Source organism: Globicephala melas, chromosome 10 (assembly GCF_963455315.2).
Source record: "Globicephala melas chromosome 10, mGloMel1.2, whole genome shotgun sequence".
Taxonomy (NCBI): Eukaryota; Metazoa; Chordata; class Mammalia; order Artiodactyla; family Delphinidae; genus Globicephala; species Globicephala melas.
The window spans coordinates 93224379-93239654 of record NC_083323.1 but is presented as its reverse complement, the minus strand read 5'-3'; the positions used below and the strand labels follow the sequence as shown (position 1 = coordinate 93239654).

The window sequence follows — 15276 nt, the reverse complement described above, 5'->3', positions numbered from 1 at the left end:
ATCATACAAACTAGTTTTTAACACATCAACTGTGAGCACATCATACTCCACCACCACAGTGTATTCATTTTCCTGCACGCTCCATATTTCTCTAACCTTATCCAGCAAGCAAATCCTTCAAGGCCAGATTCAAACCTTATCTATTCCAAGAATCTTTCCAACTGCCTCAGCTTTTCTTCTTTGCACCCTTACAGTCTTCACCACCTATTTGGTATTAGCATTTTTTTAGGTATATTTCCTTCTTCAACTAGGACCTCTGCCACTTGGGAACAGGAGCCATACCTTTCAAATAATTTGGGGGAAATCCCTAACAGTTCACTGTAGACGGTCACATAGAAAACATTTACTAATATTTAAAAGGAATTTTTTAGAACCTGATCTAAAAGCATACTTGTCATAAACCCTAAAGGATTTTACATTAAGTACTGGCCAAATGCACACAAATGCCCAACTTACACACTGACTTGGCCTGACCAGATTAGTCAGGCTTCTCTGCCCTGAACTCCGGCTAGCCCTAACCTTAAGCAAGCCAATCCAGAACATCCTCTCTCAAGGACTCATCTGAAGTACCAGCTGACCATACACACAAAAACCTCCTGTTAAAACTGCCCTGGTCATGTCATCTGCTAACCTCTACCCACTTGTCCCACTTTCCCACAAATATCCTGCTGGCACTATTCATTTCTACATATAAGAGTAAAGTCCTTTTGGGTTTGATTCTGAGATACCTGCATACCTTGTGGTCATTCTCCTTACTGCAAAAGTCTTTGTGAATAAAGACTCGCCTTACCAAGCAGGAATTTATTTGTATTTGACATCTGTATAGTGAGTGACATGACTTGGATGGGTATTGACCTCACCTATGGACCCATGCCATCGCCACCTCAATAATGACACTTTGTGAGTCATTTAAACTCCTCTCCTGCTCAGAGACTCAGGGATCTTTCCTTGAGTTCAACTCTTTAACCAGTGCTGCAGACATTTTGTCTGTTGCAACATGGCAAGAAGTTACCTTGATATTTTCCAGCAAAGAATTTTTTTCTTTGACTCTCTGAGTAGACAATCACACCCTAACTCTTGAGGGGGAATATTCCCAGCTCTTCTGTGAGGCCTCTTCTAACTTCCCTAACTCCTATAATGGAGATTACACAAGGGAATTTCCTTGGCTCTTCACAAGGGAATAGCCCTTCCCAGCTCCTTTAAATTCTTATGTCTTCATCATCAAAAAATCTACAAACAATAAATGCTGGAGACGGTGTGGAGAAAAGGGAACCCTCTTGCACTGTTGGTGGGAACGTAAATTGATACAGCCACTATGGAGAACAGTATGGAGGGTCCTTAAAAAACTAAAAATAGAACTACCATACGACCCAGCAATCCCACTACTGGGCATATACCCTGAGAAAACCATAATTCAAAAAGAGTCATGTACCACAATGTTCATTGCAGCTCTATTTACAATAGCCAGGGCATGGAAGCAACCTAAGTGTCCACTGACAGATGAATGGATAAAGAAGATGTGGCACATATATACCATGGAATATTACTCAGTCATAAAAAGAAACAAAATTGAGTTATTTGTAGTGAGGTGGATGGACCTAAAGTCTGTCATACAGAGTGAAGTCAGAAAGAGAAAAACAAATACCGTATGCTAACACATATATATGGAATCTAAGAAAAAAAAAGGGTAATGAAGAATCTAGGGGCAAGATGGGAATAAAGACACTGACCTACTAGAGAATGGACTTGAGGACACGGGGAGGGGGAAGGGTAAGCTGGGACAAAGTGAGAGAGTGGCATGAACATATATACACTACCAAATGTAAAATAGGTAGCTAGTGGGAAGCAACCGCATAGCACAGGGAGATCAGCTGGGTGCTTCTGACCACCTAGAGGGGTGGGATAGGGAGGGTGGGAGGCAGACGCAAGAGGGAGGGAATATGAGGATATATGTATAGCTGATATTATACTCTAATAAAGATGTAAAAAAAAAAGAAAAAAAAATTCTTATGCCTTAATTATCTAATCCAACCGGTAACTGTCACTCTATTGAGCGCCCTCCGTCTTCTCCCACTGACCACACGCTTCACCATAACAGCCCTAATTCAGTCCAGTATCTTAAAAAATGGCAAAATTTTACTAAAGACAATTTAGAACTTCAATGTCCTCCTTGGGAAACGGGATCTCCCTAAAACCTCTCCTTTCCCATCACCATCTCTCTTCCTTCCTCCATTTTACCAACCTCAACCTTCCCTTAAATCCTTTATCTATCTTCCTTTAATACCCCAATCTCCTCCACCCCTCTATCCACCCTGTCAGACCTTTCCCTTCTTACTCCAACCCCTCAATTCCCTGTAGTCACTAGCACTTTTTCCCCCCTAGGGATTCACGAGGGGCTCAGGGACCTAAAGTTAAAAATACAAATTGGGGGCTTCCCTGGTGGCGCAGTGGTTGAGAGTCCGCCTGCCGATGCAGGGGACATGGGTTCGTGCCCCGGTCCGGGAAGAACCCACATGCCGCAGAGCGGCTGGGCCCGTGAGCCATGGCCGCTGAGCCTGTGCGTGCGGAGCCTGTGCTCCGCAAAGGGAGAGGCCACAGCAGTGAGAGGCCTGTGTACCGCAAAAAACAAAAACAAAACAAAAAAAAACAAAAAAACTGATTGTGGTGATGGTGGCACAACTCTGTGAATAGACTAAAAACTACTGAACTGTACACGTGACATGGGTGAATTGTATGGTGTGTGAATATCTCAATAAAGTTGTTAAAATAACAACAAAAAGTGCTCACATAAAAAGTATTTCTAAGATTTCCAGAAGTTAAGGAAATTAAAATTCTTAGAAACTAACCCAAATGTTTTAAAAATCCAAGTTAACATACATTTAGGCAAATCTTTGGTATATGAGACCAGTTTAATATTGTTGGTTTAATAAAAACACCTATGTCTTCTGAGTTATGGGCATTAAGTATAACACAAGAATAGGTTTTTATTCTACTTGAATATGTTCTTCCTAAATTTTTACAGGTTTATTGACAGAATAAACTAGCATTACATCTACATTTGTACTTAGTCAAGCTGAATCATTATTCTGACAAACTGTACTTCAAAAGTAATTATATCTTGTAATAAGCCAACTTGTAGTTTCCAAAATCTTTTAGTAACTTAAAACCTTAGACTTATGCTAAGTTAGTCCATGGATATTCATTAAATACCTAGGTCATTTCTAAGTAAGACAGAACACTGAAGCATAAGCATTTCAAGTTTATACAAGTTTTTGCCTCTTATTTTCATGGTACCAAGAAGCCACACAGATTTGAGTCTATCAATGAACATATTCATTTTTGTCACATTGAGAAGTTGTACTATCTGGAAGTGCATGGCTATAAGAAGTTGTAAGATGTATATTCATAAACTCTGCCAGTCTACTACAAAACGTTGGTGTATGACAGACAGTTCACAACTATCCACCTCATAGTTTTCTCTGTAAAATAGTAGTTACTGTAATTATAAGTTATAACCTTGTATGTAAATGAGACTCTAATAGAAATAATGACAGAAAGGAACAACTCTATATGCAGAATGTGTTTTTAAGGGAAAAAAAAAAAAGGTCCTAAAGTAAAATGACTAAGTGCTCCAGAATGAGAAAGAGGAACATGCAGAACAAACCTGAATGGACAGAGAAAGTTATAACAAGTTGATGATAAAAAGAATTTTATTTGTCACGGTCAAAGCCAGCTAAGACCTGACAGGTTTATTTGTAAGATTTTCAGAAAGTGCTTCAGTATCAAACATTATACTTATAAAATTAAAATTTGGTTTTCTACTAAAATGACAAAATTTTCTTGGGTTCTGATCCGCTGTTAATAAAGAGGTTATAAAAGGTTTTTCTTTGCTTTCTGAGTAATCAATCTCCTCAGAAGCCAAAAATTCGGTGTCTTTTCGGAATTTCCTGCACTTGGTGTTAATTTTATCGTGTGTTATCATTTTAAAAAGTCGTCTCACTTTTGAAAGAGCTAAAGTTCTTTCCTATGTTCACTTTTAAAAAAATATTTTTTCGACACTGGTTAAATAGGTTGCCAGGTATTTTTTCTCACTGATCCATGATCCCATTTAATCGAATGTTCAAACCTCCTGACAACTTTTGACATTCTGCCTTTTCAAATTCAAATACTAAATGATGTCTTTTGCACCTACAACTGTCTTTAAAATTTCCCAAAGGGCCCCTGGAAGTTCACAAAGGATTAATTCTTTCACCCTGTAAGAAGAGAGATACTAAAAATAATTGGCTTATTTGATCAATGCTATGATTTGCACGGGAAGCACTGCCCAATCAGAAGAGAGGCTTACCCTCCCTAGATTAAATCAGTATGGGTAAAATGTTAATATGATTATTTCAAAAACTGGATGAAGTTCCTAGAAATTTATCACCAGCCTCAGTGTTCACAATGTGTTTCCATTTCCTGAGTCCCAGTGGTGCTTTGTCTGATATTAGACAACAGTACAGAGTCATCAATTACAATTTTGATTTTTCTCTTTTATGATTTTTTTTAATGTTACCTTGGTCACAATTTCATTTCTCTAATTTGAATACAGTATATTATTGGTAGGCCAGTGAGTGGTTCTCCACCAGTGATTCACTTAACTTACTTATGGAATTTTATTTTACAGATGTTTAGGACTTATTCCAGACTTAACTAAAAATTTTTACTTGATAATCTTGATATATTCTTGATATGCTCTAACTATACGCTTCATGACACATTATATCTCAGGATTACACTATATCTTTAAGTCTTTTTCTGTACAACAGTTATATTCATTTATACTCATAAATCAGATGTAATAACTACTCTTTTTAAAAATAAGGTTAATCATTATGCTTATAGATATCTTGCCTAAAACTTTTCTGGACTGATTTTATTTTGGTTTGCATGCCATAAAAACAACCAAACTTATTCATCAACTGCATTATTTTTTTTTTTTTTAGATTTTTAAATTTTATTTATTTATTTTTGGCTGCGTTGGGTCTTCGTTGCTGTGCACGAGCTTTCTCTAGTTGCGGCAAGCGGGGTCTGCTCTTCGTTGTGGTTCGCGGGCTTCTCATCACGGTGGCTTCCCTTGTTGCAGAGCACGGGTTCTAGGCGCACGGGCTTCAGTAGTTGTGGCTCACAAGCTCAGTGGTTGTGGCTCGCAGGCTCTAGAGTGCAGGCTCAGCAGTCGTGGCACACGGGCTTTGTTGCCCCATGGCATGTGGGATCTTCCCGGTACAGGGCTCGAACCCGTGTCCCCTGCATTGGCAGGCAGATTCTTAACCACTGCGCCACCAGGGAAGCCCAACTGCATTATTTTTTATAACAAACTCTCATCAGATCTTTCACTTTTGAAACTACCCGTATAAGTCATCACCACCATTTTAAGTCTTTTGTCATCTACAGAGTGTTTTTTGTTTTACTTCGATGCTTCCCTGAAAGTGCCTGCAAGTGAGCTACAGGCCAAGTGCTTGTCTTCAACAAAAAAAGGATTGTTGAAAGAGGACTATACCGGTAACTCCTGGGCACAAGCTTCTGATGGCATCACTTAAATAACTTTGAGACTATACCAGTGGACTGAGTCCGGATTCCCAAAAAACTAGTGAAGCGGATGGATTCATGAGACTGTTAACCCAAGATCTAGCAGAACAAGAATTAATCACACAGGACTGAATAAACTGATGAAGGATGATTATGGGTTTTAAAATACTGCTGATGCTTTAATGTCCTATTTTCTGGATATAAGGAATTCGTTTCTCTTTTCTCTTAAGCTATCTATAATTCATTGACAATTTCAGCAGGCTATGCTTTTGTAAACAGAAATAAAAACATTTATCTTTTTCTTCCTAATTCATCCATAATTCAAAAACAAAACTCTTATTTAAATGAGTATTCTTATTTTCATGGCAACATAGTTATTTGTATAGGTTCAATAAAAGTCTGTCCTCCCGGTTGGAAACATTATAATGCAACCAAGGCTTTGACTGGATGTCATATTTGAAAGTCATGTTCACTTAATCTAATACCACCAGTTACTTTTAAGGAGCTGTGATTGATTTTATGGAACAATGCTTACAGTTCCCTTGGGAAAACTAGACTGGTACCTGGCTTACAGTTCCCAGACTTACAGGTAAAGTAAGCAAGGTCAATTCCAGGCAGGCCCAGGAACCCTAGGATATTTTGGGGACCTTAGGAATTTATCCAAATCTACAGGTACTGCAAGTGAAACCCAATGGTGAGTACTTGACTTGGCTTCCTGGCCTCAAGAGGCTTCTAAAAGTTCAAGATTCCTTATAAAAAGTCCCACTGAAGCAGACCTAAAATGCCTACACCTACATAAATAATCAGACCAATCTAATGAGACCAACTTCACAATGACTTTAGCCTACTTTGTTGTGGACTGAATGTCTGTGTCCCCCATAATTCATATGTTGAAACCCTACACTCCCCCTCATGTGAATGTATTAGGAGGTGGGGTCTTTGGGAGGTAATTAGGATTAGATGAGGTCGTAAGGGTAGAGTCCTCATGAATAGGATCAGTACCCTTATAAAAGTCCAGAGAGAGCTTGCTTCCTCTCTCTTCTCTCTGCCCTGTGAGGATACAAAGAGAGGTCAGCAGTCTGCAAACTGGAAGAGGGTCCTCAACAGAATCTGACCATACTGGCACCCTGCTGTTGGGTTACCAGCCTCCAGAACTGCGAGAAATAAATTTCTGTTGTTTATAAGCCATCTAGTCTATAATATTTTTGTTGTAGCAGCCTGAGCTGACTAAAACATATCCCTAAGACTGACAAATTTTCTTTTAAACAACAGCAGGACTGACCAAGTGCTCACAACTACCCTTGCTTATCCACTGACTTGGCTTGACCAAACTTTAGTCGGGCTTTTCTCCTTTCCCACAAGCCCCTAAAGTATGGCTTGCCCTAAATTTAAGCAAGCAGATGCTCTTAGGCTCCCTTAACAGCTCATTCCAAGCCATCAACTGACTGCAGTAAATAAAAAAAACTCCAGTTAAACTATCTTGATCATGCAATCTGCTCACCCTCACCCACTCGGCCCTGCCAGCCCTGCTCACCCTTCTCCATAAAAGAAGAGTCTTTTTGTGTTTTATTTTGAGATGCCTGCAGATCCTACAGAAGAGCATTCTCCCTTTTGCAATAATCCTTTTGAGTAAAGTCTCTCCTTACCTAAATCTGGACTAGTTTTTATTTTATAGTAATATGACAAACCACCTACGTGCAAACTCCAAAATTACAATGTTATTTATTTTCCCTTATCCAAAGTGATTGGTATCATTTTCAAAACCATATTAAGGTCCAGATGAAATCAGATGCATACAGAAAGCACCGCATGTAAAATTACTGTCCAGAGCACAAGCAATCTGGCCTTAGGTCAGTCATGCGTCTTTCTCGTGTCAATTAATAATTTAAATTTTCACTTTTTTTTTTTTTGCCTAAAAATATGATTTCACTTCACATCCCCAAGTTCCTGGCCCTTCCAAGCAAGGTATCACAGAAACAAAAATTAGCAAGTTACATTATAGCTAATAGGATCACAGCATTGAAGTACCTGTAATGTTCACCAAATTGAGCCCAGGTACATTTCAGTATTTTCCAGTCTCACATCTGCATGACTTTTTTGTGAGGACAGTCACTGCCACAAATAACACAAACAGCTTGAGAAACAAAAGCATGTGCTAATAATACCAAATAACAGTTTTCCTTGTATTTATGATGAATTATATTTTAAATGAATAATCTCAAAGGCAAATATCCTATGCTTTAGGTTGCCTAGTCCATGTATCTGACTGAATTTCAAAGTTATTCACATGGAGCAGAGTTCTATTCATTCAGAGGAGGTCCTTTTACAGAAGATATGTAAAAGACTCTCATACAAAGACTGAAATATACAATGCAGGCACTCGGTATAGCATTTACCCATCCTACAGGGAGAAGTCCATCAACTGATTTTAATTATTATAAACAAATACAATAGAATTCTCAATTAGACAATATTTTGATAAAATTATTTTGCCCATAAGTATGGGCAACTTGTAAATAAGTAAATAAGTATTATAATCAATCGAACTATTTATTCTCTAGCTTATTTACAATAATCACCTACCAGTGTTCAAGTTGCAATCCTTTAGAAGGTAAAATAAATTTAGTAGATAGTGGCCATCTTGTTTATATAAAACAAAATAGAAAATATCAAAAGTAAAAGTATTTCATGGAGTTTGTTCCAGTTGCAAAAGAATCAAGTTCAAAAACCACTGGTTTAAAACTACTGACTAAAACAGTGCCCAGAATATATATGTTTTACTCGTCTTTCCTGTGCATTAACATTTCTTTTAAATTAGCCATCTTGACAATAGTGACCATTTACTCAAAGTCCACAGACTGTGCACTGTGCTATCCCTTTGCAAACACTTCATCAGTTCTCACAGAAATCTTGGAAGGTATAATACCCATCTAATAGTAGAAGAAATAGTAGAAGAAACTAAAGCTAAGTAACTTGTCCAAGGCTATATAAAGTGGTGGAAGACGAACCTGATTTGTCAACAAAGCCCATACCTTTCTGCTACAGTGCCCCTCTTTATCATCTTCTCTGAATATCAACTTGCAATAAAATGTCCATGATGAAAATGAATTTTCTCAGAGTATTTACCCATGGCCTAAGCAGAACTATAACCTGTATTACTTGTTTTTCCAATATATTCAATTTATAAATTCACATAAAATATTTTCCATTTATATACTCCTTCACAGAATCTTCTTTGATATTCAAAAAAGACAAACCTTTCTGATAGTCAAAGCGTATATAACTTATACAGAAAAGCATTTCAGTTCAGCAAATGGAAAAACCTCCAATTAAAGAAAAGAAAAATTCTCTGAAAAACTTAACCATGGGAAATCACTGTTAGGCCTGATGATAACAAGGAGCTGAAACCCTGAAGTTTCATAACCAGTCAAATTATTTCCTAGTCAGATGAGCAAATCTAAAGCCAAGTAAGTAAGAAGGGATTAAAGTATCAGATTCAACTATATGAAATTATCGTCAAATATCAATTCACATGACTCAACCTAACGCTTAAAGGGTTACCTGGTCCAGGTTCTCTCTACGTGTGTTGCTTGGAACAAAGGTTCAGCACAATGTTAAAAGGATTTACAGAAAAATTCATTGTCTACTTTGGGAAACAGTGGATTAAACAAAGTTAAAACTGGTCTCTACCTCAGAACCTCTCAAAGCCCTTAGTGTGTTAATATGAAGTGAGAACCTCCAAAAGGAAGATTCATTATCCTAACGAAGGTGTACAGAGATTAGGTAACTTATCCAAGGTCACACAGCTAGCAAATGACAAACTTAGAATAAGAATCGAATTCTCCTGATTCCCACACCAAAATTCATTCTATCTTCCCAAGACTTCGTTACACCTGATACTAAACAATTTCCCAAGGACCACTCCTATAAAAATGTAAGATGGGAAACACTAGTGGCTTGTGCTGACAGTATTTACCAACACCCACCAAAACAAATAACAACAAAAGGTAAGTAACAAAACATTCTTATAAAACAACAAAGCCTTCTCAAATACTAAGCTAGACATAGTATTTACGGATTATACACACTACGGTATTCCAAAACTTATATTCTTATAAAAAATATTTCCTCTAAGAAATCAGAGCTATAATCTTTTCTAACCAGCACCTGGATGGAAGTAAGGATGGCAACCTAGGTCGTGAGGTCCATGAGAGCAGGGCCCGTGGCGATTTTGCTCACCAATATACCATCAGAGCCTGATATATAGTAGGTATACCATACTTAAATGCTGAAAGAATGGACAATAAATCCCTGCTCTAACATTAATTAGCTGTAGGATCTTGATCATGCTATAATCTCTCTGAATCTGCGTTTCCCCACTTGCAAATGAAATGGTTAGACCAGAAGGATCAAGATCTCTTCTATCTTTAAGAATCTGTGAATCTCATACGAATTAAATCTCAAATCCCCAGCATTTGAGGATACGTCCACAATCAAAAATTATAACAAAAAATAACATTTGCAAATCACCTGATATTCAGTACTTCATTTAATATACCCAACAAATTTGCAAATTAGCTTGGTATTACTACCCACATTTTACAAGTAAAGAAACTGGGGCCCAGAGAAACTCACTGACTAGACTAGAATCATGAAGTTATTAAGTAGTGAAGCACGGACTTTAAACCGAAGATTTTGGTGTCGAAATTCCCAAATCTTTCCATTACACCTTGTCCTCTGATGACAGGGACAGGGATGCAGCCCAGATAACAACAGCATTTTTCCCTGCCTTTCAGCTACTGATTTAACAGGGCCAGAGGACAAAAGGTCTCCCAAACTCTCCCATCATCCCATCTTCCCAAAGTTAAAAGTTCCAACTCTTCTGTGAAGAAAAATTATCTTAATGCAACAAATTAATCACATTTCTCCCTGGAGTCCAAGGTTATCTAATATTGCCATTTTAACAGAAGATGACATTATCACGGAATGAAAAGAATCTAAATTATGAATAAAAATCTTTCACACTGAAAGACAGTTTTAGTTCAAATATATACTCACAGTTAAGTACACTGAATTCAAAGACCACCTCATACTACATTTAAAATTAAAGCTTCACTTTTGGAAACTTTGCTTGCTAGTGGAAATGAGGCAATTTAAACTATTAACTCTTTTAGGTCTTCTTACACAATGTCATACTTCACAATATTACTTCAAGTACAACTTCTCTTAATTCCAATAATGAATAGGCTCAAACGTGGTGTTAAACAAGTGGCATTTACATCATAACCTTCCCTTCCAAGAAACACAATTGGGCAACCAGAAACATCCCGGTTTATGGATTTCAACTTCTCAAAGACTTTAACCCATCAGCTGACTCTCCTATTTGTTAACTTTATTAATCTCCTGTCTTAAAATACATACATATTTTATGGCAAATGTAATTGTTTTGCACAGCTACAGCAAGATCCCCTTTGGACAGGGAGTATACTTATTAGACCTCTCAAGTACATAGCGCTGCATTAACTTCTCTGCCATGAAAATGACATGGGCACTAGCTTTCTGGAGTTTACACGTGGAAATAGTTCAGGATATGCTTACAGTGAGTCGTAATTAAGTAAAAGATACAACAGGCAGACGGAATAATCCTGAAGCGTAACTAAAGAAAAAAAATTCCTCCTCCAAAACAATGCCAATCACTCTCATCTAAAATAAATATATACTCAAAAATGGCATATCTGGCTCATTTATAGCACAAGACTATTAGTTTCTATCGTGTTCTGGAAACCTCAGTAAGTTTGCACACTTAACAAAAGTTTAGCCTGTTAAATTAATAGCTAAAAATCTCCTTAGACCCAAGAGGTGACGTACCTGAAAAAAAACTGACCGTGAACACAAGCGAGAGTTTTAACAAAACCAAAGCTACAAGTCATTGCATCAATCGGCACTTAAATTCCTCTGCTGGTAAATGCCCCATAGCATCAGAGTCATCACCACTTCCCCACTGGTAAGTTTGAGAAGAGCTGTTGAAATCTTGCGGGCCAGTGAAAAACCTCAGTGAACTGTCACAAAATAAAAGTCACAGCGTATGTGACAGCTTTGCAGGCCAATTCAAAAACAAAAACAAAAACCCACAGGACCATCGAATTTACGCGATTCTCGGGGCAAATTATCTAGAATACCCTATGTTATTTACCAAAGTGCCAAGCAGTCCCCAGGAGAGCGCAGCAGATGATAACTTAGGTCCCAGGACAGGCTCCTCTCCACCAAGGATGACTCTCCTACTTGGTGCCAACTGTGCACTTGCATGCTCCGAAAATAGGGGCAAGTCCTGAATGCCAGGAGTTGCAAGGGCAACGTTTCTATTTTATTATGGCCTGAAGCCCGGGCGATTCCCAAGGCTGAACCTCTCGACCTTTAACCTCGGAGTCACTTTCCAACTGTGCTCTCACCCACGATCATTATATCCCCAACGGAAACCAGTTATTAGTTGCAACAAGGCCTGGAAAAATAGTAAGGGAGCTCTCAAAGTTCCCAGGACCGACATGGAAAAGGCGGGGGCTTCGAGGGTGAAAGCCCAACGTGGAAGCATCTTGGGCTCCACCGTTCCGAGAGCCAAAATCCAGACAAAGCCCCTCGTCCCCGGTGACTCCAGGCAGAAAGAGACACACCGACCCTCAGTCACTCGGACAGAATGGGGCTCCGGGGGGTCGGGGTGTCACCCGGTCAGGGAGGCCGGACGGAGGCTCCGCTCGGCCCCGACGAGGTGGGCAAAGCGAGGCGGGGGCTGCAGCGTGGCCGGGCGGAGCACGCAGCCCCTTCTCCCGGGCCCCTCTCTCCCTCCTTCCCCACGACCAGGCCTCTCCCGGCTCCTCTTTCCCTGCTTCGCTTCCCTCCCTCCCCTCCCCCCCCCGACACCGCAGAACGAGGCCCCCTCCCCCCCAAAGCCCACCAACTTCCCCATTCCCCCGCTTCTCCCCACCTCTCAGGAGCACGCAGAAACTGCAGGCCAGGAGGCTCCTCAGGACGGCCCCCATCTTCCCTTCTCGCGTTCGCTTCTCTCACCGGCGAGGGGCGGCCCGAAGAGGGGGAGGCGAGGAGCCGGGGCGGCCGCCGCAGCGGCAGGTCTGCACGCTCATGCTTCCCAGCTTTCCCGAGAGAGAAGAAAGAAAGGGGCCCGTCAAGGCTCCGCGCGCGCCGCCGCCACCGCTGCCGCCCTCTCTATCGCGCCGCTCCGCCCGGGGCTCGCGCGACGCCAGCGTCTGCTTCCATGCCGCCGCCTCCTCCCCCGGCGCCCCGCTTCCCCCGCGCAGCTCCTCATTCAGCCTCTTCCTCTCACGCAGCGGCGCAGGGATATACCTCCCGCCGCCTGCACGAGTCGCCGCCGAGGTCTCCCTGCGCGCAGGCGAGCCCCCTCCCTCGGCGCCGCCTCCCGGGCACTCCAGAAAAGGAGAGGGGGCCGTGCGCACGGCCTCGGCAGGGAGACCCCAGGAGACCTGCGGGGCGAGCAGAGGCGGGCGGGAGGGGAAAGGCCGCCCGGCGGCGCATTCCAATGGGATTCTTTCCCGGGCCGGCCCCTTCGGCCCTCCCCGCGGAGGGCGTGAAGCGACGTCGAACAACATCGGAGACGGCGTGGTCGGGACTACTTTCTGCGGCTCGGCCCGACCGCCGCCTGAGCGGGTCTTTGTGCGGCCGCTGCCGGCCGAGCCAGGTGGGGCTCCCGGGCCTTGCCGGCCGCCACCTGGGCCGGGGCGGCGGGGGGCGGCGGGGGGCGGCGGGGGGCGGCGGGGGGCGGCGGGGGGCGGCGGGGGGCGGCGGGGGGCCGGCGGGCCGGGGCCGGCGAAGCCGCAGGTCCACGCTCGGGGAGCCTCGCGGGTCCCAACGCGGGTGATGAGCTTAGTCCCAAGGTTGGAAATTGGTTTCAGCATCTATTTTTTTTAAGGCAAATAAAAATTAATGCTGCGTCCACCGACTTTCAACGTAGATATGGTTTGAACACCAGAAGGGTGTTCAAACGCCAACACAAAACGGAGATTTTTTAATTTTTTCTCCTGGTTTCCCAGAACTACAGATTGACCCCTCAATTAAGTCCAACAAGGACTAAAGATTTCTAAACTGGCAGATAAAATTCCAAGATAAATGCGTCAGCACCTAAGACAGAGCAAAGGGACAATCGGTCAGAACTGTCTTCGGGATTTTACAAACGCGTTTAATGATGAATGTTGGGCATGTTTTGACTATCCGTCTTCAGCTTGAGGAAAGGATTCATCGGAATCTCAGACTGATTTTGTTCAGCCTCTGCTGGCTGCTCTCCGTGCACTGGGCATTCAGGAGTAACAACCCACACGCCCCTGGAATCACATGGCAGCTTCAGTGCGGGGTGAAGCGGGAGGTGGGGAGGGAGGAGGGCAAGCCACCAAGAGTTACCGTAAAGGAGCCATTAGGTGCAATCTGCCCAGCTGTCACATGCCCTTACGTGGGGTCAGATGGGTGCGGAGCTGGAGCTACTCCCGCATTGGTACTGGTATCTTAGTAATGTTGGAGTTCACCAAGTGCTGAGCACACATGATCAGATTTGACACTCACAGCTACCCTGGGGTAAGGCAGGTTGTGTCACTTAGTATCCTTAGTGCAGAGAGGAAGATGAGAAGCTGAGGAGTTCAATGACTTACCCAAGGCCACCCAGGTAGAGCATAGCAGGTCGGAACCCAACCCAGGTCTTCCGACTGCAGAGGCTCTGCTCCTTCCGAGAAATGCACACGGAACCAAGGCGATAGGTGTCTGTAAGCAGAAGGGCAGAAAGAGCTAAATCACTTTCTCCTAAACTCACCTGTGAAAGTCTGACCATCACTGATTTAAATTACCTTCTTCCAAGAAACATGTCAGGACTCTGCAAGTTTTGTATTCTGTCCTCCTCAAAACAGGTAACTGAGAACCAGGTTTTCAGCAGTAGCCTAGAGAATATTACCTCGAAGCTGTGAGGCTGTGGAGACAACACGATGTAATGGGAAGGCATGAGCTTTGGAATAAGACCGGTAGGCTCCAAAACCCTGCCAGTTACTAGATGTGTAACTTTGGGCGTGATATTTAAGTGCACTGCACCTCAGTTTTCTCATCTGTAAAATGGGGATAATACCTCCTTCAGGTTTGTGGTAGGAACTAAATTTTAAAATATATACAAACTTCTCACTATATAATAGGTGCTCAATAAATAACCATTTCCTTTCCCAACTGCTGCAAGGTGAATGGTGTCATAGTAACTTGGAATCCTTCGAAGAGAATGGAAAAGAGGGGAAAAAATTCATGCTCAAAATGTTTATTCCAGGATTATTTCTAGTTGGAGGTAGATAACTGTGAAGCCAATAAAAATTAATCTTCAGGACTCCCCCCACCCCGACTTTCACAGGCCCCTTCCAAAGCCTGGGGAGGGGCCCTAACAATGTGTTCACATGGTTCTATTTGCAAAAATAAGATAATTTTGTATCCTTTTTCTGAAACCATGACTCAAAATTGTGTAAATTTCAAGTTCCACAAAACCTGGATCTGTTTCTATTTATAATAGAAAACTGGGTATAACCTAAGCCGCTTTTAGGCTATCAACCGAAGCAGGGAAATGAGATATGCAATCCTGGAAAAATGATAATTTGGAGGACTATGAAACAGTGTCGGAAATGCTTACAGTTCATTAAGCTTAAAAACATATAAACGTGC

The 15276-nt window shown here is 41.8% G+C and overlaps 1 protein-coding gene across 2 annotated transcripts in view; it reads right to left on the bottom strand.

Annotated features, from left to right (window-relative positions):
• The window catches only part of LRP6 (LDL receptor related protein 6), a 171762-nt gene extending 158877 nt beyond the window's left edge, over window positions 1–12885 (bottom strand). For both annotated transcript variants that reach the window (XM_030841440.3, XM_060306220.2), the window contains exon 1: window positions 12548–12885. In XM_030841440.3, coding sequence (XP_030697300.1) covers window positions 12548–12602 — 55 coding nt within the window. In that variant the 5' untranslated portion in view covers window positions 12603–12885. The remainder of the gene's footprint in view (window positions 1–12547) is intronic.
• Window positions 12886–15276: the final 2391 nt, after the last annotated feature.